Raw genomic sequence first — 24,834 nt, 5'->3', positions numbered from 1 at the left:
TCTTTTCTGTCACGGTTAAAGCAGATGAACAACAGATGCTTGACAGGCCGCAGGTCGTTCTAGTCAGCACAAAGTCCAAGCCAAATCAGGAATAAGCCAGGATGACTTCCCCGTGCCTCAACATGTGAAAATTCCTTCCATCAGCTGACATTTTGATAAGGAAGGAACGGACACGGTGACGACGCATTGCATTAGCGTTAATTCCATATCACTGTGCTTCAAAACAGCGCAATACCCTTTTCAAAGCGCTTCGGTGTATATTAAGTGCTCAGTATAAACCTCATTGGTTTATTTTCCCACTCGCTTCAGCATTTAGTGTGACATGTGGGTTACTAGGGCACTGAGTAGATAAAGGGAGATGTGAGAAGGAAGAAGTGTTCAGAGACCAGGGAGGCTTGAATTCCCACAGTGGCTAATGAGGCTTCCCCTGAGGCTTAGCTTCCTCTGAAAGTGAAATTGTTAGTCATTCAGTCATGTCCTACTCCGTGAGCCCATGGACGGTAGCCCACACCAGGCTCCTCTGTCCGTGGAATTCTCCAGGCCAGAATACTGGTGCGGGTAGCCTTTCCCTTTTCCAGGGGATCTTCCCGACCCAGGGATCAATCCCACGTCTCCTGCATTGCAGGCGGATTCTTTACTGTCTGAGCCACCAAGGAAGCCCTGCTTCCTGATAAATTCATCATCTCTGAGGCCCGAGGAGGCTGCAGTGAATTCCCAAGAGAGGCTAGGTGAACGCTCCACAAGGGGGCCGTTGAAGCAGCCAAACCTTTAGGGCATCTTAGAATCCACCCCACCCCCAGGCTTGCTGATGCTACTCAGACCTCTCCAAACTGCCCCCTGCAGAAGCAACTCAAGGCAAAGCCTAAAGGATTTGCTCATTTTAAAAATGTTTTGTTTTTCTCTTCATTTGGAAAGAAAGAGCTTTATTTTTCTCTCTACTAAGTTTACAATATCACAAATATAAATGATATTCCAGGAGAAGGACTGAGGACATAAGATTAAAATTCACCTGAAATTTACTGAGCACTTACTTTATGCTAGAAACATGCACATATGATTTCTTATTTTCATCTTTATAAAACACATAGAGCTGGATGGGTGTTGTTATCTCTCGACAGCTTGGAAATTGAAGTTCAGAGAATTGACTTGTTGAGGTCATGTAGGTAAGAAGTGGAAGAGACAAGGTTGAAAAGCAGAGTTTCTCATCCTGTAAATACTCCTCTGTTCACTACACCGCAGAGGTGCTAGATATATATAGAGAGATGGATATTTAATAGAGGCAAGGGATTTACATGGAGCTAGCTCTGTTCCTTTATTTTGGTCTCAGATTTAAAGTGGTAAGATTTATGAGGTAATAGAGATACCCTTAACTCTTCAAATTGCCTATACCAGAGTCTTTCCATGCTTTCTATATTTTATACCTAATAGACATTCAACAAATATTTGTTTGGTATTTAAAATATATACTTGTGTCAAGTCACCTTTTACTGTCTATAGACAAGATGGTATACTAATGGAATTGGCCAGTAGGTCAGCCTGGTTTATGCTACTGTTTCAAGAAGCTGCGCTTGCCCTTGTAAAGTCTTTGTCTTGCCTTTTTTGTCTGAATGTTTTTGGATTTCCAGGAAGCATGTTTTCTGTATGCCCTTTCCTAGGTTCTTTTTATGCTGAATTATTTATAGATAATAAGAAAGTAAGTATAAAAGTTATGACTATGAAATAAAAATGAGGATTGATATTTTTTAAAACTTGAAGTTCTTTCTCTAATACATATTTTAGTGAGTAAAATATACTCAGAAATACAACATCAGTAAAGATTCTTATCCCTAAACAGGGTTTTATAGTATATTTAATACTTTATTTCAATTCAAATAGTATAATTTAAAAATTTTCTTTCATTAATTTTTCCTAAAGGAAATAATTGTAATACATTATTTCTGTTATTAGCTGTCAAATAAAGGAAAACTCACTAGAACGATTTATGGCTCGAATAAAGAAACTTAGAGAAAAGAATCAAAAGTATCATGAAAGAGTGAGTATAAAATATAAAGCTGATATCTAATCATTAAACATTTATGCAAATGCTTAAAAATTTTTTGAGTTATAATGAAATGAACTCTAGGAAATTATCTTCTTTAGTGCTTAGAGCTGATTAATTTACAATATATTTAAATGTATTTTTGTACATGGGAGGCAAGAGGGTACTGGTGTTTCTATTTATTATTTATAATGTCAAAGGAAGTCACCTTGAATTGTGTTACTTAGATCATGAGGACACTGAATCTTATGTTTAAAAATGTAAAGCTCTGCAATGCCATTTATCTTTTAATTTCTTATTTAACCAAACTATAATCCTGAAAGATGATGCTGTGAAAGTGCTGCACTCAATATGCCAGCAAATTTGGAAGACTCAGCAGTGGCCACAGGACTGGAAAAGGTCAGTTTTCATTCCAATCCCAAAGAAAGGCAATGCCAAAGAATGCTCAAACTACTACACAGTTGCGCTCATCTCACACGCTAATAAAGGAATGCTCAAAATTCTCCAAGCCAGGCTTCAGCAATACGTGAACCGTGAACTTTCAGATGTTCAAGCTGGTTTTAGAAAAGGCAGAGGAACCAGAGGTCAAATTGCCAACATCCACTGGATCATGGAAAAAGGAAGAGAGCTCCAGAAAAAAATCTACTTCTGCTTTATTGACCATGCCAAAGCCTTTGACTGTGTGGGTCACAATAAACTGTGGAGAATTCTTCAAGAGATGGGAATACCAGACCACCTGATCTGCCTCTTGAGAAATCTGTATGCAGTTCAGGAAGAACTGGACAGTTAGAACTGGACATAGAAAAAACAGACTGGTTCCAAATAGGAAAAGGAGTCCGTAAAGGCTGCATATTGTCACCCTGCTTATTTAACTTCTATGCAGAGTACATCATGAGGAACACTGGGCTGGAAGAAGCACAAGCTGGAATCAAGATTGCCAGGAGAAATATCAATAACCTCAGATATGCAGATGACACCACCCTTATGGCAGAAAGTGAAGAGGAACTCAAAAGCCTCTTGATGAAAGTGAAAGAGGAGAGTGAAAATGTTGACTTAAAGAAAACGAAGATAATGGCATCTGGTCCCATCACTTCATGGCAAATAGATGGGTAAACAGTAGAAACAATGTCAGACTTTATTTTTGGGGGCTCCAAAATCACCGCAGATGGTGATTGCAGCCATGAAATTAAAAGATGCTTACTCCTTGGAAGGAAAGTTATGACCAACCTAGATAGCATATTCAAAAGCAGAGACATTACTTTGCCAACAAAGGTCCGTCTATTCAAGGCTGTTTTTCCCAATGGTCATGTATGGATGTTAGAGTTGGACTGCAAAGAAAGCTGAGCGCCAAAGAATTGATGCTTTTGAACTGTGGTGTTGGAGAAGACTCTTGAGAGTCCCTTGGACTGCAAGGAGATCCAACCAGTCCATTCTAAAGGAGATCAGTCCTGGGTGTTCATTGGAAGGAATGAGGCTGAAGCTGAAACTCTAGTACTTTGGCCACCTCATGCGAAGAGTTGACTCATTGGAAAAGACTCTGATGCTGGGAGTGATTGGGGGCAGGAGGAGAAGGGGACGACAGAGGATGAGATGGCTGGATGGCATCACTGACTCGATGGATGTGAGTCTGAGTGAACTCCAGGAGTTGGTGATGGACAGGGAGGCCTGGCGTGCTGCAATTTCATGGGGTCGCAAAGAGTCAGACACAACTGAGCGACTGAACTGACTGAACTGAACTGATAGAACATGGGCTCTGTATTTTAAATTTATTTATCTGTTTTCTTTTAGATTTTCAGCATGTGCATATGTAAATATTATTGGAAAAGTACAATTTCAGTTGTTATAATGACTAACTTAGTTTTTAAGATGATGTCTGTCTTTATAAAATCAGAATAAAACGAAGGTCAAAGAGGTGCTGTGTGTGACTATCAGGACCAACAGAAATAAAGGTGGGAAGCAGGAAATGATAGTGCATCCAACTTAGCCCTTAAGGGGCTCAAGAATGAGGAAATACTGAGAGTGTCCCCTATTAAAACATTTACCTTATATGGATCTTGAAACTTCCACAGCTATTTTATCTGACTTTTGTCTACAGAAGACTGTGTCTACAAATTTTAATGGAATTTTAGTCAGAAACCTGAATTTTTGCATCCTGACCATACAACCTTCTGCTAGTATCATTTTGGCCAAAACTGGTGTAAGCCTCAGTTTCCCCCTTGGGAAACGAGGATTCCTGTCTTCATCATGGGGCAAATTTGTCCATTTGTTCATCAAATACATGCTGGGCAAGACACCCCTGATGTTGTCATGATTCTGAAGGACCAGGCACTTGCAGCAGGAACTGAGAAACTGAGGTCGATGGACGCGAGTGGAAGGGGAAGTCTGGCTGCGGCACCTGGAGGCAGGTCCCACTTAGAGAGGTCCCGGGGCACAGGAGAGTGAGCTGCCACCAGGAGGCCGATGCACACCCCGGAGTGGTCGGCACTGGAACCCCCGGCTAGCTTTGGGACTTCTGTTTGGTTGTGGAAAGGACAATGGATCAGGCCTGAGGAACCACTTTCCCATAACCCATCAACTGGAGCCAGAGACAACATTCTTGTTTCCAGGAGGATTAGCTCAAGACCGTGATAGGTCTAAGTTGTCTCTTGGAGTCATTAGTGGACCCAGCAGTGAGGAGCATAGGAAGACAGACTAGCTCAACTGTATTTATCAGTTTCTTTCCATGTGCACTGCTGGTGCCACAGTTTAAGCCAGCGTCATCTCTTACCCATCTTTCCTCTAACCAGTACATTTTCCACGGGGCAACCAGAATGACCCTTGGAATATGGCAAACCTTTCAGTGCTTAAAATCCTGCTGCACAGAAAATAAAATCCATAGATCTTCCTGAAGCCTTCAAGGTCCTTCAAAATTTGACCTCTACTCACCTCTCCCATTCATCTGCAGCCATCCCATCCTTTGCTTACCCCTGCTTCTTTTAAATATTGTGAAGCCCAATCTTTTTCTCACTATGGTACCTTTACAACAAAGAGGCTGTTTCCTCTTCCCAGAATGCTCTTCTCTTGAGTAGCTCCTCTTCATTCCCTCCATCTTAGCTGGGATGTTGCATAAAAATATTTCTCCATTATTTAATTGAAAGCCCTTTAGGTAGCAGCAATCAAATCTCTCTTTTTTTTTTTAGCAATCAAATCCTATCTTTGTTTTTCCAACGGGCCCAGCATAAGTAGGTGTTTAATAAATATTTGTTGGGTTGATCCACAAATACCAGTGGGAGGAAAAAATTTTGAGGTCACAGATATTTAAATTGCTGAGTTTAACATGACTCTTTAGATACATTTTTCTCTCCAGTTATGTCCAAATCGGAAATGTCCAAATCAGAAAAGTTATGCCCTCTTCTTTCATCGTTTCTTCCCATGCGTTTAGCTTTGTTTAGATGATTACCTCTATCTTTCTTTCCTTCTCTGTCTGTGTTCATGCTCCTCTACAGCATTGGACATCTCACAGCCCTCTGTGCCCACATCCTTACTTCCCAGTACATACTTCCACTCCTACTTTTCCCCTACAACCGCTCCAGCGAAAGTTGCGCTGACCAGTTAGCCAGGCCCAATGTACTCATCTGGAGAAGGGCATGGCAACCCACTCCAGTATTCTTGCCTGGAGAATCCCATAGACCGAGGAGCCTGGCAGGCTACCGTCTGTGGGATCGCAGAGTTGGACATGACTGAAGTGACTAACATTACATCGTACTAACATGTACTCTTCGAGGCCTAACCTTACACCCCACTCCTCCGACAGTCACTCCTGGCGTCCTGAAACTCTTTATCCTTTGGGCTCCAGGACATCACTCTTTCTTGAATTTCCTTCTACTTCTCTGATCATTTCTTCTTTTTCTTTTTTTTCATTGTTTTTCCCCCCTCAAATAGAAAAAGAAACCCTTAAATTAGAGTATTTATTCCCACCCTTTAATTAGAGTATTTATCAATGTTCTCATCTTAAACGTACTCATTCACTCTAAACTCTCTCTGGATCATCTTATTTAACATCACGGCTTCAAATGCCATCTTTGTGGTGATATGTCTCATATGCATATGTGACAGAATTTATAATCCTACTGAAAGGGTTTCCGACCCAATTCCAACTTGTGTGTGTGGAGGCTTCCCCTAACCGACAAGCGTTTCTCAGACTCTAGCGGGGTGTCCGAGAGTTCACCTCAATTCTGACACTTACCTACCTGGAGATAGAATCAGATTCCACAGGTAAAAGGCTCAGTCCCACAAGACCACCCTGCACTTCAGATGCCAGTTACCAGTCCAGGGTGTTACTTGTACATCTGGTTGACTGGCTATAAATCAGAGGCTCGCACAACCCCATCCTCCTCAGGTTCGATTAACTTGCTAGAATGGCTCACAGAACCAGGAAAACCCATTTACTCACTAGATCATTAAAAAGGTATTAAAGGCTATGAATCGACAGTCAGATGAAGAGATACAGAGAGCAGAGTGAAAGTGAAAGTTGCTCAGTCGTGTCCGACTCTTTGCAACTCCATGGAATTCTCCAGGCCAGAATACTGGAGTGGGTATTCCTTTCTCCGGGGGATCTTCCCAACCCAGGGATCAAACCCAGGTCTCCAACATTGCAGGCAGATTCTTCACTGGCTGAGCCATCAGGGAAGGCCCTAGAGAGCAAAGTACCAAACAAAGGCGCTTCTGCCCGTGTGGCCTGGCACAGCAGCACATGGAAGCTCTCTGGGAAAGGACCAAAAGATGTTCCTTTTCCAGGTTTTAATGGAGGCTTCATTACATAATTGTGATTGACTAAATCCTTGGCTAGTAGCAGTTGATTCCACCTCAAGTCCATCTCCTGTCCCTGAAAATCAACGCGAGGGGCTGCCATCCTCTAATAACTTGATTAGTTCTCTTGGCAATCAGGCCCTCTCCCTTTCTCTCTCCCAGATTCAAAAGTCACTTTCATTAACATAAACCCAATTGTGATGGCAGAAAATTTCATGGGTTTTGGGCACTGTGGGCCAGGAACTATGGTTGAAAATCATTAAAAAAAAAAAACCCCATAAGAATATATCTAAGAAAGACAGATATATATTTATATATCTATCTATATATATTTATATCATAAATTTTTCATATCTATTTATGCTGTTTGGAAGGGAAGCTATGACAAACCTAGACAGTGTATTAAAAAGCAGAGACATCATTTTGCAACAAAGGGCCGTCTAGTCAAAGCTATGGTTTTTCCAGTAGTCATGTACGGATGTGAGAGCTGGACAATAAAGAAGGCTGAGTGCCAAGAAATTGATGCTTTCAAATTGTGGTGCTGGAGAAGACTCTTGAGAGTCCCTTGGACAGCAAGGAGATAAAACTAGTCAATTGTAAAGGAAATCAACCCTGAATGTTCATTGGAAGGACTGATGCTGAAGCTCCAATACTTTGACCACCTGATGCTAAGAGCTGACTCACTGGGAAAGACACTGATGCTGGGAAAGATTGAGGGCATGAGGAGAAAGTGGACAACAGAGGATGAGATGGTTGGGTGGCATCACTGACTCAATGGACACAAGTGTCACTATCAGGAGATAGTGAAAGACAGAGGAGCCTGGCGTGCTGCAGTCCTTGGAGTCGCAAAGAGTTGGACACAACTTCGTAACTGAACAACAAAGAAATACATTTTAGTCACCTGAGTGATCAAAGATATGTATACATACATTTCTTACAAATGACGGTATCACAACCATACACCAAAAAGAAAAAATGTAAAAACTGGTGAAATAGAGATAAAATCTCTAGTCCAATTAATAACATTGTACCAATGCCAATTTCCTCATTTCGATGCTGTGCTATCATTAGATAAGATGTTATCATTTGGGAAAGGTGGGCGGACAGTAGATGGGAATTGTGTATCCTATTTTGGCAACTTCTATTCTTGTTCTTGTGAGTCTAAAAAAGTTTTTAAAAGGCCATGAGATGGCCTTATAACAAAACAAAAATAATCCTTCCTTTGTAGCTTAGACACTAAATCTCCTTTCTTCTATTTATAATATGATAATTAGTCTTACCTCAAATAATAAATATACTTCATAAGATAAATGTCTTTTTTAAGCATATTGGTGGATATATTTAAATTTTATTTCAGTATATCACTCAAAATAATTTTTCAGATATAGTGAATTTTGTAACACTGTCAGATACATTTCTTTCTATTTGAAATTCATACAGGATTTGGGAAGTTTAATATAGATGTTATTAAATGCATGTGGCCTTTTAGATTCTTAGGAATACATAAGAGCTGTCAAAACTCCCTATGGGCATCTCATCTCCAGTTTTCTTCTGAAGATTTTTTTTGGGGGGGTCAGCTTGTTGTTTACCTCAACTTTTATTAACACCTCAGGGAGCTGTGGGCTTCCCAGGTGGCAGCGTGGGAGAGAAGCTGCCTGCCAATGCAGGAGACGCAAGAGATGCGGGTTCAATCCCTGGGTCAGGAAGATCCTCTGGAGGAGCAAATGGCAAGCTACTCCAGTATTTGTGTCTAGAAAAGTCCATGGACAAAGGAGCCTGGCAGGCTACAGTCCATAGGGCTTCAAAGAGCCGGACACAACCGAGTGTGCACGCGCGCACACACACACACACACACGCGGAGCTGTAATGTTCAACAACTGTTGATTGTTTTTGACAAACCAATCTAGGAAAAGGCTGTTAAGACACTGGGCAAGCTCTGAGTCAGGTCGAATAAAGACAAGGCTTGCCAGTGGGATTTTCCAGGGAATTACCAGATAAGTCAAATAATGGCCCTTATTTAGGAACTGGGCTTTGCAAGAGTTCTGCCTCTCTTCTCTCCCCAACCCCCAGCCACAGGCTGCTAGATTGCTGGGTTTTGCCATAATTGTGGGGCTACTGGTTTTTAGGGTAAGTTTGAAATGCCACGAAACTCGCTGTTCTTACTAAGATTCAAGCATTTTTCTTGAATAAACACTCCCTGGAAGTTACTGCAAAGCCTTTAATTTCCAGAGTTCTGAAAAGCTGATTTTTCCCATTTTTGCCAATTTTTTCTCATTGCCTTTATGAAGAAGCGGATTTTCAGAAGTCTTATTCCACCACTTCTGTTTATGTCATTCTCTACAAGATTTTACGAAATTAGAAGCAAAGAAATTCAGTTTTCAGATATATATCACATCATGAATTCTTTGGCACTAAAAATTCTCCAGAGACAGAATTCAGATACTTTAGAATATTGCAAACAAAAGATCAGAGAATTTAAACTGCGGGATTTTGAATATCATATCTTTTTCAACTTTATTTCTACTTTTTTAAGTCGCTCAAAGCCTGTCCAGTCTGTCTTTTTGTTTTTTGGCTGTATTTATCAATACTGAGCATCATAAAGTTAATTGTTTGTTGCTTTTGTCCAGTTTAGCAAAGTTTTAAATTAAAATTCTAAAGCACTGATATGACAATCAGCCTGTGGAACGACTTAAAGAGCGTTAAGGTTACATTAAAATCCTCTCTGAGGAGTTTATTAAACTAGTGTCTATTTTGCTAAACAATTTTAAGAAATCAGATTTTTTAGCCATCAACTTTAAAGTTTGTTGGATTCAATGTTAAAGACCTGCGTTTTAGTAGGCTGCAGCACTAGCAATAAATCACAGATATTCAGATTATCAGAAAGAATTTGGCTGCCCAAAGTGTGGCTTGTGGGCCAGCAGGTTCAGCACCACCTGGAACGTGTGAGAAATGCAGAATTACCGGCATTGTACCAAACTTAATCAGAATCTGCATTTTTAACAAGGTCCCCAAGTGCTGGGTATCCATGTTGAAGTTTCAGGAGTATTGGCTTAGAGAATCAATTTTGAGAAAGAAAATATTCTTATAGTAGAGTATCTATGAAGGTTGCTGCTACTGCTGCTAAGTCGCTTCAGTCGTGTCTGACTCTGTGCAACCCCATAGACGGCAGCCCACCAGGCTCCGCCGTCCCTGGGATTCTCCAGGCAAGAACACTGGAGTGGGTTGCCATTTCCTTCTCCAATGCATGAAAGTGAAAAGTGAAAGCAAAGTCGCTCAGTCGTGTCCAACTCTTAGCGACCCCGTGGACTGCAGCCCACCAGGCTCCTCCGTCCACGGGATTTTCCAGGCAAGAGTACTGGAGTGGGTTGCCATTGCCTATGAAGGTTAAGAGAATAAAAACATGAATATCAGAAATAAAATATAATGTTGAAAAACCATAGTAAAGAGAATGTTAAATTATAGGAAAATAAGTAATTTTTTTTAAAAGTATTAGAATATTTTAAGTATATACATTTTCTTAGGTTTAAGAAATTGAAGGAAAGACCCCAGGGAAGTGAGTATTAAAACTTAAAGGGAGAAAAAAAAAAAAGGAAGGCTAAGAAAAGTACAAGAAATATGTATTAAGTTCACACACAATAAAATATCTCTACATATACATAATAAACTAGCAAGGGCAAAAATAAACTCTAAGTTGATTAAATAAGAAATGTGGAAACATGGATGGGATATTCACAAGAAAAACACAGTTCATGTTTCAGGTGTGGAGTGTTGGAATGGTGAGTGATCATCACCCCAGAAGAAGAGAATTAGGGTCACTTGTGAGAAAAGCAAAAAATAATGTAAATCCCACAAGAGCAGTACTTTTGTCTATTTTGTTCACGAATATATGCCTAGTGTCTAGATGACTCTTGGCATATGGTAGATAACTCCATAAATATTGAATAAATGGGTGACGTTTCCTAGAAAAGAAAGATAATTCGTGGGAGTTGAAGAAATTGACCTCTGAAGTCTAATTTTAATGTTCGTTGATCCTATGATAGGGTGATAGACTGGCAGATTATTAACACAGGTTTTAAAAGGAAACTGTCTCTTCAGTGATTACTGATTTGATGGATTTAATTTTGAGTCTTCCATCTTCCACATGCTCTTGGGAGATACTATTGAATAAATTATTTCATTAACTATTTCTTATTTTGCAAGTCTCAGCATGTGATTCTGTTTTGAGGGAAAACAATGGAGATACTTCAGCAAAGGAAATTAACAACTCTTTGATATTCACGACAGAATAAACGCTTAAAGGATGAACAAATTTGGCACATACGGAACCTACTAAAGGAACTCAGTGAAGAGAAGTCAGAGGGATCCGTAGTTGTAACAAGAGAGGAGGTTGAAAACGCAATGAAGGAAAAATGGAAGTTTGAAAGAGACCAGGAACAAAACTTGAAAGGTGATTTAGGAACCTAGAAAATTATCATAAAGCCATATCAAGTTATTTCTTGAATGTATCAATGCTTTTGTCTCCTAATATGTTCAAAATGCCATGGACATACTTCGAAGGACATCATTACTGCCACAACCACAAACCCATGGAGGTAAGTGGGCGACAAGAGGAAATAGCAAAGTGGGTGGAGATAATGAAGCCCAGTGAGGAGGAGGAGAGCTGTGGTCAGAAACACAGACCAGAGCCCTCTGGCCTTTAACACCAGCCCGCATCCTGTGAGCTGCCACCCCGACCTCCAGGCAGTGGTGATCTGCTCTTTTGCGGGGAAATTGTCTCGTTTGGTGTCTTCAATGGCTTCAGCCTCAGTTCAGACTTGGGAATGGTAAGGAGAGTATAAAGCTTCCTCCCCAGACCCAGGATCTCTAAGGAAGCTAAGGCCCCTATTTAGATGGGGAAAGAGGGATTGGATTTGGAAAAGGGGACGTTTACAGGAAGTGGATAGAAATGATGCTGGTACAGAAGGTCTTGCCCTGGGCTCAGGAAGTACCAGGGTCCTGAGAGCTGGACCCTCAGTGTTGACACACGCATTGAAAAAAAATTCCTGTTCCTTCATCTTGAGCTTGCTGCTCAGATTTCTAGATTTTTTTTTTTTTTCGCCAGAACCTCTATAAATACCATCCCTGCCAGGAACCTGGAAAACAGGGGAGAGACTGGAGTGCTACCAGAAAGCACTATGAGAACCTGAGAGGCAAAAGCGAGGGGCTAGATTTTCTTGGATTTCCCCAAGCACTCTAGAGAGCCTACTTACTCAAGCACTTGGCCCGGAGCAGGTGCTCCATTCGTAGATAGTTGTCGTTTTGGGTGAAATAGTTACCAAGGCCACAGGTCAGTCAGCAAGCTTCATTTTTAGGGGCTCTCCACCACTGTTCCATAAGCCAGCTCCGGCTGAGCCCCTGTAGTGACGGCAGTGACGTGACGGGACGAGGTGGTGGATGCGTTTCCTGGCTGGGCCATCTCCGGGAGAATCGTGCTTCTGTGTGCAAAGGATGCTTTATGAACTCTCTTGAGACGGGTGTGAGACCTCAGCCGATGCTCAGACGTGCTCACTAAGCTGCCTTTGCAGGGAATGGTCCAGTTAGTGGAGGTGTGCCTGTCTGAGGTCTGGGCTGGGGCTGGGGTGTGTGTCACCCAAGACTGGGGACGTGCTGGGTGACTAAGAATGGGAGGGCTGGGCGTGTGCGGTGGTCCAAGGGAGAAAGAAGCCCATGGATGCTGATGAAGAGAGGGAGAGGGAGGGAACAGACGTGTCTACAAGGGGTCTCTGTGGCTGTCACAGTCGGCACCAGGCAGTCACCTGCAACTCACTTCAATTCATGGAGCAGCAGCTGCAGCTCCGCCAGCAGCCTGGGATGGTGCAGAGCCTCTGAGCCGTCTGGACCTGCTGAGTCAAAGAGTCTGCATTTGGGCAAGGTCACAGGGATTTTCTGTGCACAGTCAAGTTTGAGAAGTGCTGACAAAACTCCCTCTTCCAACGTTTACCTGGGATGCTTTCAGTTGCAAGGATAAAAATCCAACCCAGACTAGTCCAAGCATAAAGAAGATGTTAATCTCTTCAAGTAACCAGACAGAAGAGGCACGGTGCTACTGAGCTGAGCCCAGAGCCTCACATGCTGTCAGAGCTCAACTTCCTTTTATTCGTCTCCTTCTCTTGCTCCTCCCCCCACCATCACCCCCTCTCTCTAGCCCACCCTGTCCCTCCACACCTCCTCTCGTCCCTCTTCTCTCTCTGTCTTCCCCTGGAAAGCTGGCTCCTTTTTCTGAGAACGTTCTCCCTGTGAGTCTAGAACTCTGACCGCAGACACCTCTGAACGTACATCCTTATAACCTCAAAGTGGAGTGGAGACAAAAAGAGATATGTTTCCTACCAGTTTCAGTGAGAGCCTTTCTAGGGAAGGACTCGGAACCGAGGCCTAGCTTGGGGTGCACACTCAGCCCTAGACCAATCCCTCTGGCCGGGAAAAGGGGCATCTGTAGTCAGTGTATTTACACGACGAGGGATAGGAGCCGTGTGTTACTAGACGAAAAGGGAGAGGGGGTGCTAAGAAAACAGCTGCTACCCCAACCTGTCTTTCAAAAGCTTCAGTGACATCAACCAACCCTCCCCTCAAAGACTTAAGGTGGTGCAAGGCTGAGTCCCGGGCAGTCTGCTCACAGAGGACAGCTGATCACTGGGGTGTAGTGTTCTTAACTGTTTAATAACAAGAATCACTTGTTAAGGGAATTTTAAAATGTATAGTCTTATATTTTGAATATTAATATGTTAAGTATGTATTAAAAATGTATTATTATCACGTCTTCAACAAAGACATGTTTGGAGTCCTGGATGTTTGGGCTGAGGAGCATCTCTCTGGCCTGAAAGAATGCTTCACTCATTTTGTTAATACTTACTGAGCCTCAACTAATGGCCAGATTCTCTGCCAAGTGCTGGGTTGACAGAGATGAATAAAATGTGGTCTTGCCCTCAGGAGCTCTCAAACAAGATGAGGCAGGACAGTGAGCCAAATAGCCATTAAGTTCATCGTACCTGGTTTTGGTGATGCTTCCTTTTCCAGAATATTCAGCAGCCTGATACTCAGCCTAAAGACTGAGTAGAATGCCGTGTATAGTAAGTACACCGGGGTAAACTGAAGGTTTATATGATGAGACAGCTCCAAATGTGTACACGTTTAACTGAGGAACTTAGCTTTCACTCTGAAGTCTTACTATGCGGCGACTGGGAAGCAAGGTGATTATGGCTATCATATGCTGTCATTTCACACAAGGAAAGCGCAAAGAGTTGATCTGTAAGTGATGGAGTCAAACAACATACTTAACAAAAAAAGGTCACCAAGGACAGCGGAAGGATGTAAGTTGGAATTACTTTGCCTAGAGACATCATGACCAGAAAAATGACAATTTACAATAAAAAGTATCTGTGAAATAATACATTGTACAAAACAGGATGCTTCTCAAGCGATCACAGGCATAATTTAAACTTGTGGCTCCCTAGGCATATAGGTTGATTGCATGCTGTCATTCTTGGTCACAGCCCCAAACCACACCATCTACTTTAAAATTGGAAGTTTATTTTTACTGAGATTTTGAATCATGAGGGATAAACAATAGTTTGAATAGTTTAGATTTCTCTAAATTGTAGATATAAAATTGTATTTATGAGTTTATATTTTCATATCAGACTTTAACTTCACAAAATCAGAGTGCCACATAACGATGATTGCAAGGACAATAGAAATGACCCAAAATCTTGATGTTCTTTCAACAGATATGCGCATCCAAATAAGTAATGCTGAGAAGCTATTTCTTGAGAAACTCAGTGAGAAAGAATATTGGGAGGAATACAAGAATGTAGGGAGTGAACGACATGCTAAACTCATTAGCTCCTTACAGAATGACATCAACAGAGTTACGGAGAATGCCGAAAAAATGTCAGGTCAGTTGCAAGAAAACTGGTTCAGATTCAATAAAAAAAAAATCTTTAGGGGGCAGACATTTGGTGAAAGGAAGAAAAAGGTGCTCTGGAATCATCCGTCACGCTCTGCTGTCAGCGTGAGCACTGTGAGTAAGGATGCGGTGGAGGAAGGAATCCCAGGACTACCTGTGAAACTGAGGAGGGGGAGTGAAGGGATGGGGGTGTGGGCAGAAACCTGCCACTGACTTTGAGGAAGAAGCTGCATCCAGTGGGTGGGGTCTGCATGCTCTCATGCCTGGCTCTGGGTCAGTTCCACCACAGAAGGAGGGTCCTGGAAAGGGGTCGTATTAGAGGAGAAATTCACCTGAGGCCCAGCTAGGGCAACCTACCTAGGCTGGACAATCAGAATCATAGAAAAATGGCCAAGTAAATGCTAAGTTGTAGCCGGAAAAAAATGGAGAATAAACATGGGACAGGAAGGGAGGAGGGTGGGACAGGAAGGCATCGGGGTGACAGATCTTACCGGAGGGCACCTGTCTGTCCCTGAGGCCTAGCAGAGTGCCTTCAAAGAACACCAGAGACCCAGAGGCACAGAAGTCATAGGGTAGGGCAAACGGGAGAAATCTGGCCTCACAGAGCAGCGTGGGTGGATGGCGGTTCTGAGCCCAGCTGGTCCTGGAGGCTTGTTCTGTGGGAGGAGGGTTTATGGGTATCCCAGTATGCCCTCTGAGGCTCTGCCCAGTCACCCTGCTTCTGGACCAATTTTCATGTGTGTCTCTCAATTCAGGGCCTCTGCACCACATCGGTGGTATAAATTTGGCCCTAAATCAGTCTGCAACTGGAGTTAAAATATTTCAAAATGTTCTTCTCCCCCAAGAGAAGAGAGTAAGAGTGACATCCTCCTACCCTTGTCTGTTCCCTCAGCTACTGAGATCCCCTTTCTAGATAGAAACACCATTGCTAGTTCCTTATGTAACCTTTCAGAAAGATCCTGTTCATGTCTCAGAATATACATGTGTGTTACAAAACAGCATGCTACAGATGCAATTTTTCACTTATTCATTCAAGTAACAACATGGACATCCTTACAGATCAGTACGTGTTAGTACTGCCTCATCCTCCCAATGTCTCCTTTGTTTTGTTGTACTATAATTTTTTTAACTACTCCCCTACTCATAAGCATTTAGGTTATTTCCTGTCTTACTATTACAAAGAATTCTGCAATGACTGTCCTTACACAATCTCATTTTACTGCGACAAATATCCTTGTATATATGTAATTTCATTTATGTGTATCTCTAAAGGGAAACGGCTGGCCCAAACAGCCCATTCATTTTTATTTTGATAGGCACGGCCCTCTGTAGATGCTGCACCAAGTGTATTCCTGCTGGTGTGGTGAGGATGTCTGTTTTTCCACTTCAACAACAAGGGATGTGATCCACATTTCTGTTCTTTGACAGTCTTATAGGTAGAAAATGGTAACTCTGTAGCTTTTATTTCCATTTCTCTTCCTATAAGCAACAGTGAATATCTTTTCATAAACTCAAGAACAATATGGATTTCCTTTCTGTTCTCATCCTTTGTTCATTTTTCTATTGTGTTGTGGAACTCTTTACTTTCCAAGGAAATTAGCTCTTTAAATGTGATTTAAGGTACAAATATTCCCCCCTTCATTATTAGTCTTCTGTTTGTATGGTGTTTGTATGAGGAAAATTTATAGTTTTATAGTGCCCAATTTATTAGTCTTTGAATTTATTGAAATTACAAATATATTCTCTAGTATTTTCTTCTAGAATTTATTATATCTTCATCTTTATATTTAAATCTCTGATTTTTTTGTGTGAAGTAGGGAACCAACTTTCTTTTTTGCCAGATGGCTTTCCAGTTGTCTCAACATCATCTATTAAATGAGCCATTTTTACCCTATAATCCACAATGATGACTTTATCCCACTTTCATTTCCCATGTGTGTTTGGCTCTCTTCCTGTATTTTCTATTCTGTTCCATGGATCTATGTTTTTGTGCAACAATGCCACAGAGGGAAGTCCCTGCCAGTCCAGTGGTTAAGACTTGGTGCTTTCACTGCTGTGGGCCCAGGTTCAATCCCCAGTTGGGGAACTAAGATTCCATAAGGCATGCAGCAAGTCCAAAACAAAATGTTACTGTTCAAGTGTACTTTTAAAAATTTTAATAGTTTTCCAGCATTCATTTAATAATTTTCTAGCATTCCTCATATTAACTTAATCCATTATCCTGATTAGAAATTTGGATGATTTCTCTGAGCTGAAAATTTTCATGCTGTTGTAGCTAACTTGGAAGTGGTGGTAATAAAATTTTTATGCTGCTGGTTGAACCCTGGTATATGGCCAACTTTAGGTATCATGAGAAAATGGCTGTTATAGGCTTATCTTATTTGCCATTAGTTTTAGGCACTTCTCTAGTACTCTTGCCTAGAAAATCCCATGGATGGAGGAGCGTGGTAGGCTACAGTCCATGGGGTCACAAAGAGTCAGGCATGACTGAGCAACTTCACTTTCACTTTCACTTTCAAGCATGCAGCAGCAATTCTGCCTGGGGACAATTAAACCACTTTGGGGGCCACTTGCTGGACACAATGAATATGAACAGAACGCCTAGATCAATTTGCCTGAAGTCTTATTCCTACCATCCCCCTTTTTCCCCACCTTCCCCCTTCTTCCATGACTTCTCTGAAATTCTCCTCCCACACCCACGACCATGGAGTTTGTGTTAGCTAGACAGCAAAGAGTCGGACATGACTGAGCGACTGAACTGAACTGAACTGAACTGAGACAGCTTTAATTGCAAGGAATAAGTACTTTAGCAAAAAGGGTTTTTATTGTAAGTGAAATGGGATATTAAGATGAAACTTCAAAAAATCTGTTTAAATCTGGGTGTCTGTACAATGGGTGGTGGTGGTTGTTTAGTCACCAAGTAGTGTCCAGTTCTTTCGTGACCCAGTGGACTATCTGCCAGGCTCCTCTGTCCGTGGAATTCTCTATGCAAGAATACTGGAGTGGGTTGCCATTTCATTCTCCAAGGATCTTCCTGACCCAGGAATCGAACCCATGTCTCCTGCTTGGCAGGTGGATTTTTTTAATCCCTGAGCCACCTGGGAAGCCCCCTATATAATGGACACCTCATTCAAAAGTAAAGTGAGAATCTGCTGTGCAGACTGCCAGTATGATGGGGCAGAAAACAGGCTTTATACCTGCAAGCACTGAATTCCAGTTTATAAAAGACATTGAAGAGACCATGAAAAAACTGTTAAAAATTACGGGACATTCTTTGGAAAGAGCTTGTGGGTGCAGCAAGTTGTACACTATCCCCCAAAGGCCAGGTAAAGTGTAATTCTTCCTTCACCTCAAATCTAGATGGAAGGTCTTTAAGGAAATTCTTCAGACTGTTCAACATGTATCCCCCCCCAGTTTGGGGGACACTGAGATCTAGTTTATGACTCACCCTGTAAAATCTATAGGCTAAGTGACTGACTAGGTAACTGTTCTAACAGCAGAGCGTGTAAGAGGCATGTGGCTGCCGCCGTGGGCCCCTATAGCGAAATACCACAAATTGGATTTTCACAGCTCTGGGGGCTGCGAAGTTCAGGGTCACGGGACTGATGGATCGGGTGCCTAGGGAGAGCTTGCTTCTTGGTTCAGAGACACTGTCTCTTTGCTGTAACCTGACCGAGTGGAAGGGGCAAGAGAGGGCTCTGTTACAAGGGGCCTCTGTTATAAGGGCACTGATCCCACTCGTGAGGGCTCTAGCCGCCTGACCTAATGACCTGCCGAATACCAGTACATTGCAGTTCAGGCTGCAACCCAGCAATTTGGGCAAGGGGGTGGGGTCATAGACATTCAGTCTGTAGCAGCGTGCACTCTGGGAGAAGGTTGTGGCAAAGAGTGGAGTGTTTCCTGTGGACCTGTTGTCTGAGAGCGCTGGTACACAGTCCTGTTAAATTTTACCTGTGGGTTGACTCCAAAGAGAAATAGACGCCTATACATGTGGGAGGGAGGAGGAGACAGAACCAGAGGCCAAAGGGACAGTCATCAGCCAACCTCCAATGACAGCACATCCCCTGCATCAAGGGCGTGCCGGTGAAATGTTAACTAGCGATGGGGAGGTGGTCCTCCAGAGAACCTACACAAACACCCCCAAGAGAGGAGCCTCAATCTTGAATGCCAGCTGGACCCAGAAAGTGAGGCCTTAGCGTGAGATAGTCAAGGCCATAGCTTGAGATCAGTCAGGTGAGTGCTTTCTTGTCCTTCCCAGGCTCCCCTTCAGCCCTGAGGGGGAAGGAGGCACGCCAGCTCAAGGCAGAGGAATCAGTAGTAGGTTCAAGCTAGGAAGGGAACAGCCGTAACTTTGAATGATGCTTAAACTTTTGATTATTACAAAGACTAGATACCTTAATTTCAGGTTGGAAGATCTTGTTATCACAGAGGAACCAGAAAAAATCATAGGAATGCCATGCATGCTGTCGAGAGAGGGCTAATAGCCTCGCAGCATGAATTTTAAAGGGAAGAGAGAAGGGACGTCCCTGGCTGGTCCCACAGTTAAGGATCCACCTTCCAGTGTGGAGGACATGGGTTCGGTCCCTAGTCGGGGAAGCAAGATCCCACAGGCTGTACCATGCGCCACACCTAGAGAAAGCCCGCAGGCTGCAGCGAAGACCCAGTAAGGCCAAAGCCAAAACAAACGCACAGAGACATGAGGGGAAGAGAAAAACAAGGTTTGTCGGTGCCCTGTGGTCACGTCAGTTGGACACAGGACTTGCCGTGAAGGACAGGAGGACGGGGGATGGAGACAAACGGCCGTCAGACCGGTGCTGGCTCCAGGGACGGGGTTCCTGCCCATGCTTGCCGCCCACGGTCTGTGACTGTCCCCTCAGGGCACCTCTGCTCTGCCCTCTCTGCCTGTCCCCACTCCGTCCTTGCTCCCTGCAGACTAATTCTGAAGAGCGTCATCGTGATCACCTACCTAGTTAAGGATGACCAAACATCTCCGCCCAGGACTCCTCGCGGGCCGTCAGCTGTCCAGCCTCCCTGACTCAGCGGCTGCCCTGAGCGCTGGGGGCCTGGGGAGGGGGCAGCTGGGCCTGCCTCCCCGGACTTCAGTTTGAAGGAGATGTCACAATACTGGGTGCAGAGAGCACACTCACTGACATATCCAGGACAGGGCTCTTGCTCTCAGTAAAAGGAAATTGTAGATTTTTTAAAAACTTCTTTTTAAATTGTTTTAATGTAAAATTTAATTTTTTTTGAAAAAATTTAAAAATGTTTTAATTTATTTTAAAAATTTGGGGTTTTATTAAACCCTTAGATGAGTTCCAGGAATAGAGAAATTATGGAGTTATTACAAAACAGCAGATATTAGAGTCACAGAGTTTTTCCTTTCATCCTTGACCGGGTGCATGGGACAGGGATCCTTAAAAGTCTCTCTGGGCACTAAGTGAGTTAAAAGGCGCGAGTTCAAGTCCATCTGTTTGAATGCCAGTTTCTTCATCTGATCACCTCAGGGACCTCCACAAGAACTCACGGCTCCAGGACCTGGTTTCCTACACCTTGTCTCATCTCACCAGTCCCTTTGAGTTAGATATCACTGTGCCCAGTTTAAAGATGAGGGAACAGAGGCCCGGGAGAGTTCACAGCTTTAGACTCACAGACTTATGGAGTAGTGGAAATGGGAGGTGAACCCAGGTATGTCAGACCCAAGCCTATGAGCTTCCAGTAGTCCTCCCCACTCCGTGATTCACCTAACACCCACTCTGCCTGAAGGAACTGCTGTGTGGCCAGTATTACCATCCGCCCCTGCTCAGTCCTGTCCAGGGAGGGGTCTCAGGAAGCCAGCGGCATGGAAGAGGATGAGCCCAGAGAAGAGTGTGACACCAGAAGAGGGTCAAGAGCAAACAACTGGCTCCCCGAAGCTTGTGGGGTGGAGCCGAAGCAAAGCCAGACACGACAAGGAAAGGCGGGCAATGGAGGGCAAACTTCAGCTTCTGAGAAATGATCACATTGGACCAGGCATCTGAGCAGCCAGGAGTCTAAAAGCACAAAGTGGTAATCTCCCATTTTCAGGGTCCCAGAGGAGAAGGCAATGGCACCCCATTCCAGTACTCTTGCCTGGGAAATCCCATGGACGGAGGAGCCTGGTAGGCTGCAGTCCATGGGGTCGCACAGAGTCAGACATGACTGAAGCGTCTTAGCAGCAGACTTTTCTGGGGAGGAGACTTTTACATACTCCCAGTTTCTCTGGGAATATTCACAACTGTAGGGTTAATCAGTTGAGTAGCTCAGTCGTGTTCGACTCTTTGCAACCCCATGGACTGCAGCACACCAGGCTTCCCTGTCCGTCACCAACTCCCTGAGCTTGCTCAGACTCATGTCCATTGAGTCGGTGATGCCATCTAAACATCTCATCCTCTGCTGTCTTTTTCTCCTCCTGCCTTCAATCTTTCCCAGCATCGGGATCTTTTCCAATGAGTCAGCTCTTCACATCAGGTGGCCAAAGTTTTGGAGTTTCAGCTTCAGCATCAGTCCTTCCAATGAATATTCAGGACTGATTTCCTTTAGAATGGACTGGTTGGATCTCCTTGCAGTCCAAGGAACTCTCAAGAGTCTTCTCTAACACCACAGTTCAAAAGCATCAATTCTTCAGCGTTTAGCTTTCTTTATGGTCCAACTCTCATATACATACATGACTACTGGAAAAACCATAGCTTTGACTAGATGGGCCTTTGTCAGCAAAGTAATGTCTCTGCTTTTTGATATGCTGTCTAGGTTGGTCATAGCTTTTTTTCCAAGGAGCAAGCGTCTTTTAATTTCATGGCTACAGTCACCTGGGATTGCAATAATAGAAGATTATGGAAGAGAAATCTTTACTCTGCTCTCAGAGTTTTCCTTGAATAGGGGAAGTGGTTATGCCAGTATAAAACACAATGAGGGCTGAATGGCTGTAGCCTAGCTCCCTGTGCCCATTTCCAGAGCCTTGGTTGCCTCCAAACTATTGAAAGACCAGACCTGCACATCTTCCCTGTAGCCTAAGACCCCCAAGAGATCTTAGAGTCAGCTTTGGCTGACTTGGTCTGTGGGGAAATTTTTCCCTTTGAAATAATGTCCAAAATGGCTGTTACGTCCCACAATAGTCTCAATAAAATAGTATTGTTTCATTATAGAATAAGTTAAATGAATTGCTGTGGACCAGTCTAGAAATCTAGGGCTTTCCTTGTGGCTCAGTTGGTAAAGAATCCGCCTGCAATTCAGGAGACCTGGGTTTGATCCCTGGGTTGGGAAGATCCCCTGGAGGAGGCAAAGGCTACAACCATAACTGTCAACATCATTTGTAGGAGACAGTAGTCTCTGACTTCCAAATAATTATCTGCCAACTGTTATAAATAAAACACATCTAATGGGGACATATAACACTGATGTCATCATAGAGCACAACTCTGACGAATCTGATTTGGAGGATACACTGCCCTCCTGTTGCACACGGCTAACTACATCACTGTATTCAGTCTTCACTCAGGTATTACCTCCTCAAAAAAGCTTTCTCTGCTCACTCTATCTAAACTAGAAATTTTTAGGTTTTCTATTGTTTTCCCCTTTTCACTTTGGCTGTGCTGGGTCTTCATTGCTTTGCGTGGCGTTCTCGCGTTGCAGCAAGCGGGGGCTACTCTTTGTCGCAGTGGTCAGGCTTCTCATTGTGGCGGCTTCTCTCGTTGGGGAGCACACACTCCAGGCACTTGGGCGTCGGTAGTTGCAGCACGTGGGCTTGGTACCTGTGGTCCCCGTAGTCTAGAGCACAGGCCCAGTGGTTGTGGCACACACACTTAGCTGCTCCCTCGCATGTGGAATTTTCCTGGACCAGGGATCAAACCTGTGTCCCTGCAATGGCAGGCAGATTCTTACCTACTGCATCACCGGGGCAGACTGAGAATTTTTGTTTTTCTCCATCACATGCCTCACCACCTAAGATATTATTCACTGGCTTCCCCACCAGGATGTATGTGTCGTAAGGGCAGGAGTTTTGTCTCTCATTTGGTAATATTCCCAGTGCCTTAAATAGTGTCGTGCACAGCAAAAGAACCTGGTGATGACTTCCTGAATAAAAGAAAGAATGAACAAGCGAGACTCATGTATCCAGATTCACTTCTCTCCACTCCCTAAAGCAGCCCTCATGTCACTTTATCTTGCTTTCCTTAAACAGAAGTGTTGATTATATGATCTCTCAGCATCATTCAAGGCCCCAAATTTTGTGATCCTTTGCTCTCTCAGTTCCAACATTTATAATGTAAGAAAATCTGCAGAGGACAGTGCATCCTGCTCTTTGCATCTCTGTTCTCCCCTCTTGCTCTAAGACCAACTCAGACCCAATCTGCTGACTTTCCCAGCCCCTCTCTGCCTCCCTCTCCTCTCCTCATTCTGTCTTTCCTGTCCCAGGAAACATGTGCCAAGAATATTGGAAATTTAGTTAGATGGCGTTAGACGTACAGGCTGCTACTTCAGTGTATAATCAAATCTCTTCATATTTATGTTGTGGAATCAGATGTTGTCTGATATGAAGGGTAGACGGCTTCAGAGGTACTAAAGCATTGGAAATCCTTTAAAAATACAGACATTCATGAGAGATACCATCTCCAACAAATTCCCATTAAGGCATTAGTAAATTATTGGAGCATTTTGGCTAATTAGAGGTATTAGATTTTTCAGTAAGATGGTGCTTTGAAAATTCAGGGGAAAAAACATGAAGAAAGGAGAGGTGGGGATCATGGAAGATAAAGTTTACAACTTTATCGTTTTACGTTGGATCTCAAGCTTTCTCATTTTCTGTTTAAAGAACAGTATAAAATCACCCTGGAAGATGCTAGAAAGAGAATAATCAGAGAAACTTTGTTGCAACTGGACCAAAAGAAGGAATGGGCCACAGAGGTATATGTCAATTTTCTTTTCTTTTCTTTTTTATAGTAGATTTTTATTCTTCTCACACAGAACTTCAAAATTTTAAGTGAAACATAGTTGATGTATACTACTATGTTATTAATTTAAATTATATTAAAAGACGCTTGCTCCTTGGAAGAAAAGTTATGACCAACTTAGACAGCATATTAAAAAGCAGAGACATTACTTTGCCAACAAAGATCTGTCTAGTCAAAGCTATGGTTTTTCCAGTAGTCATGTATGGATGTGAGAATTGAACTATAGAGAAAGCTGAGTGCTGAAGAAGCGATGCTTTTGAACTGTGGTGTTGGAGAAGACTCTTGAGAGTCCCTTGGACTGCAAGGAGATCCAACCAGTCCATCCTAAGGGAAATCAGTCCTGAATATTCATTGGAAGGACTGATGCTGAAGCTGAAACTCCAATATGCTGGCCATCTGATGCGAAGAACTGACTCATTGGAAAAGACCCTGATCCTGGGAAATATTGAGGGCAGGAGAAGAAGGGGATGACAGAAGATGAGATGGCTGGATGATATCACTGACTCAATGGACAGGAGTTTGAGTAAGCTCTGGGAGTTGGTGATGGACAGGGAAGCCTGGTGTGCTACAGTCCGTGGGGTCACAAAGAGTCGGACACAACTAAGCAACTGAACTGACTGAACTGAATTGTGTTAGTTTCAGGTGTACTACATGGAGACTTGACAACTGCATAAATTCTGAAATGATCACCATGATATATCTAGTAACCATCTATCCCCTTACAAAGTTATTATTGATCACATTCCTCATGCTGTACATTAAATTCATATGGCTTATCTTATAATTGGAGGCTCGGACATCTTAATACCCTTCACTTATTTCACTCTGGTGGCTCAGAGGGTAAAGTGTCTGCTTGCAAGGCAGGAGACCTGGGTTCGATCCCTGGTTTGGGAAGATCCCCTGGAGAAGGCAATGGCAACCCACTCCAGTACTCTTGCCTGGAAAATCCCATGGACAGAGAAACCTGGTAGGCTACAGTTCATGGGGTCACAGAGTTGGATACAACTGAGCAACTTCACTTTACTTATTTCACCCTCCAAGACCCATTCTCTCTGTATTTCAATTTCCTTAAAAAACAAAACTCTCCCCCTCCTCATACCCAT

General features: G+C 43.1%; 1 protein-coding gene across 1 annotated transcript in view; it reads left to right on the top strand.

Moving 5' to 3' along the window:
- The window catches only part of CCDC83 (coiled-coil domain containing 83), a 46,986-nt gene that overhangs the window by 3,462 nt on the left and 18,690 nt on the right, over positions 1-24,834 (top strand). The window contains exons 2-5 of the mRNA XM_018042816.1: positions 1,948-2,032; positions 11,111-11,273; positions 14,590-14,757; positions 23,593-23,684. Coding sequence (XP_017898305.1) covers positions 1,948-2,032; positions 11,111-11,273; positions 14,590-14,757; positions 23,593-23,684 — 508 coding nt within the window. The remainder of the gene's footprint in view (positions 1-1,947; positions 2,033-11,110; positions 11,274-14,589; positions 14,758-23,592; positions 23,685-24,834) is intronic.

Source organism: Capra hircus, chromosome 29 (assembly GCF_001704415.2).
Source record: "Capra hircus breed San Clemente chromosome 29, ASM170441v1, whole genome shotgun sequence".
In the NCBI taxonomy this organism is placed as follows: Eukaryota; Metazoa; Chordata; class Mammalia; order Artiodactyla; family Bovidae; genus Capra; species Capra hircus.
This window is presented reverse-complemented; position numbering and strand designations above follow the sequence as displayed.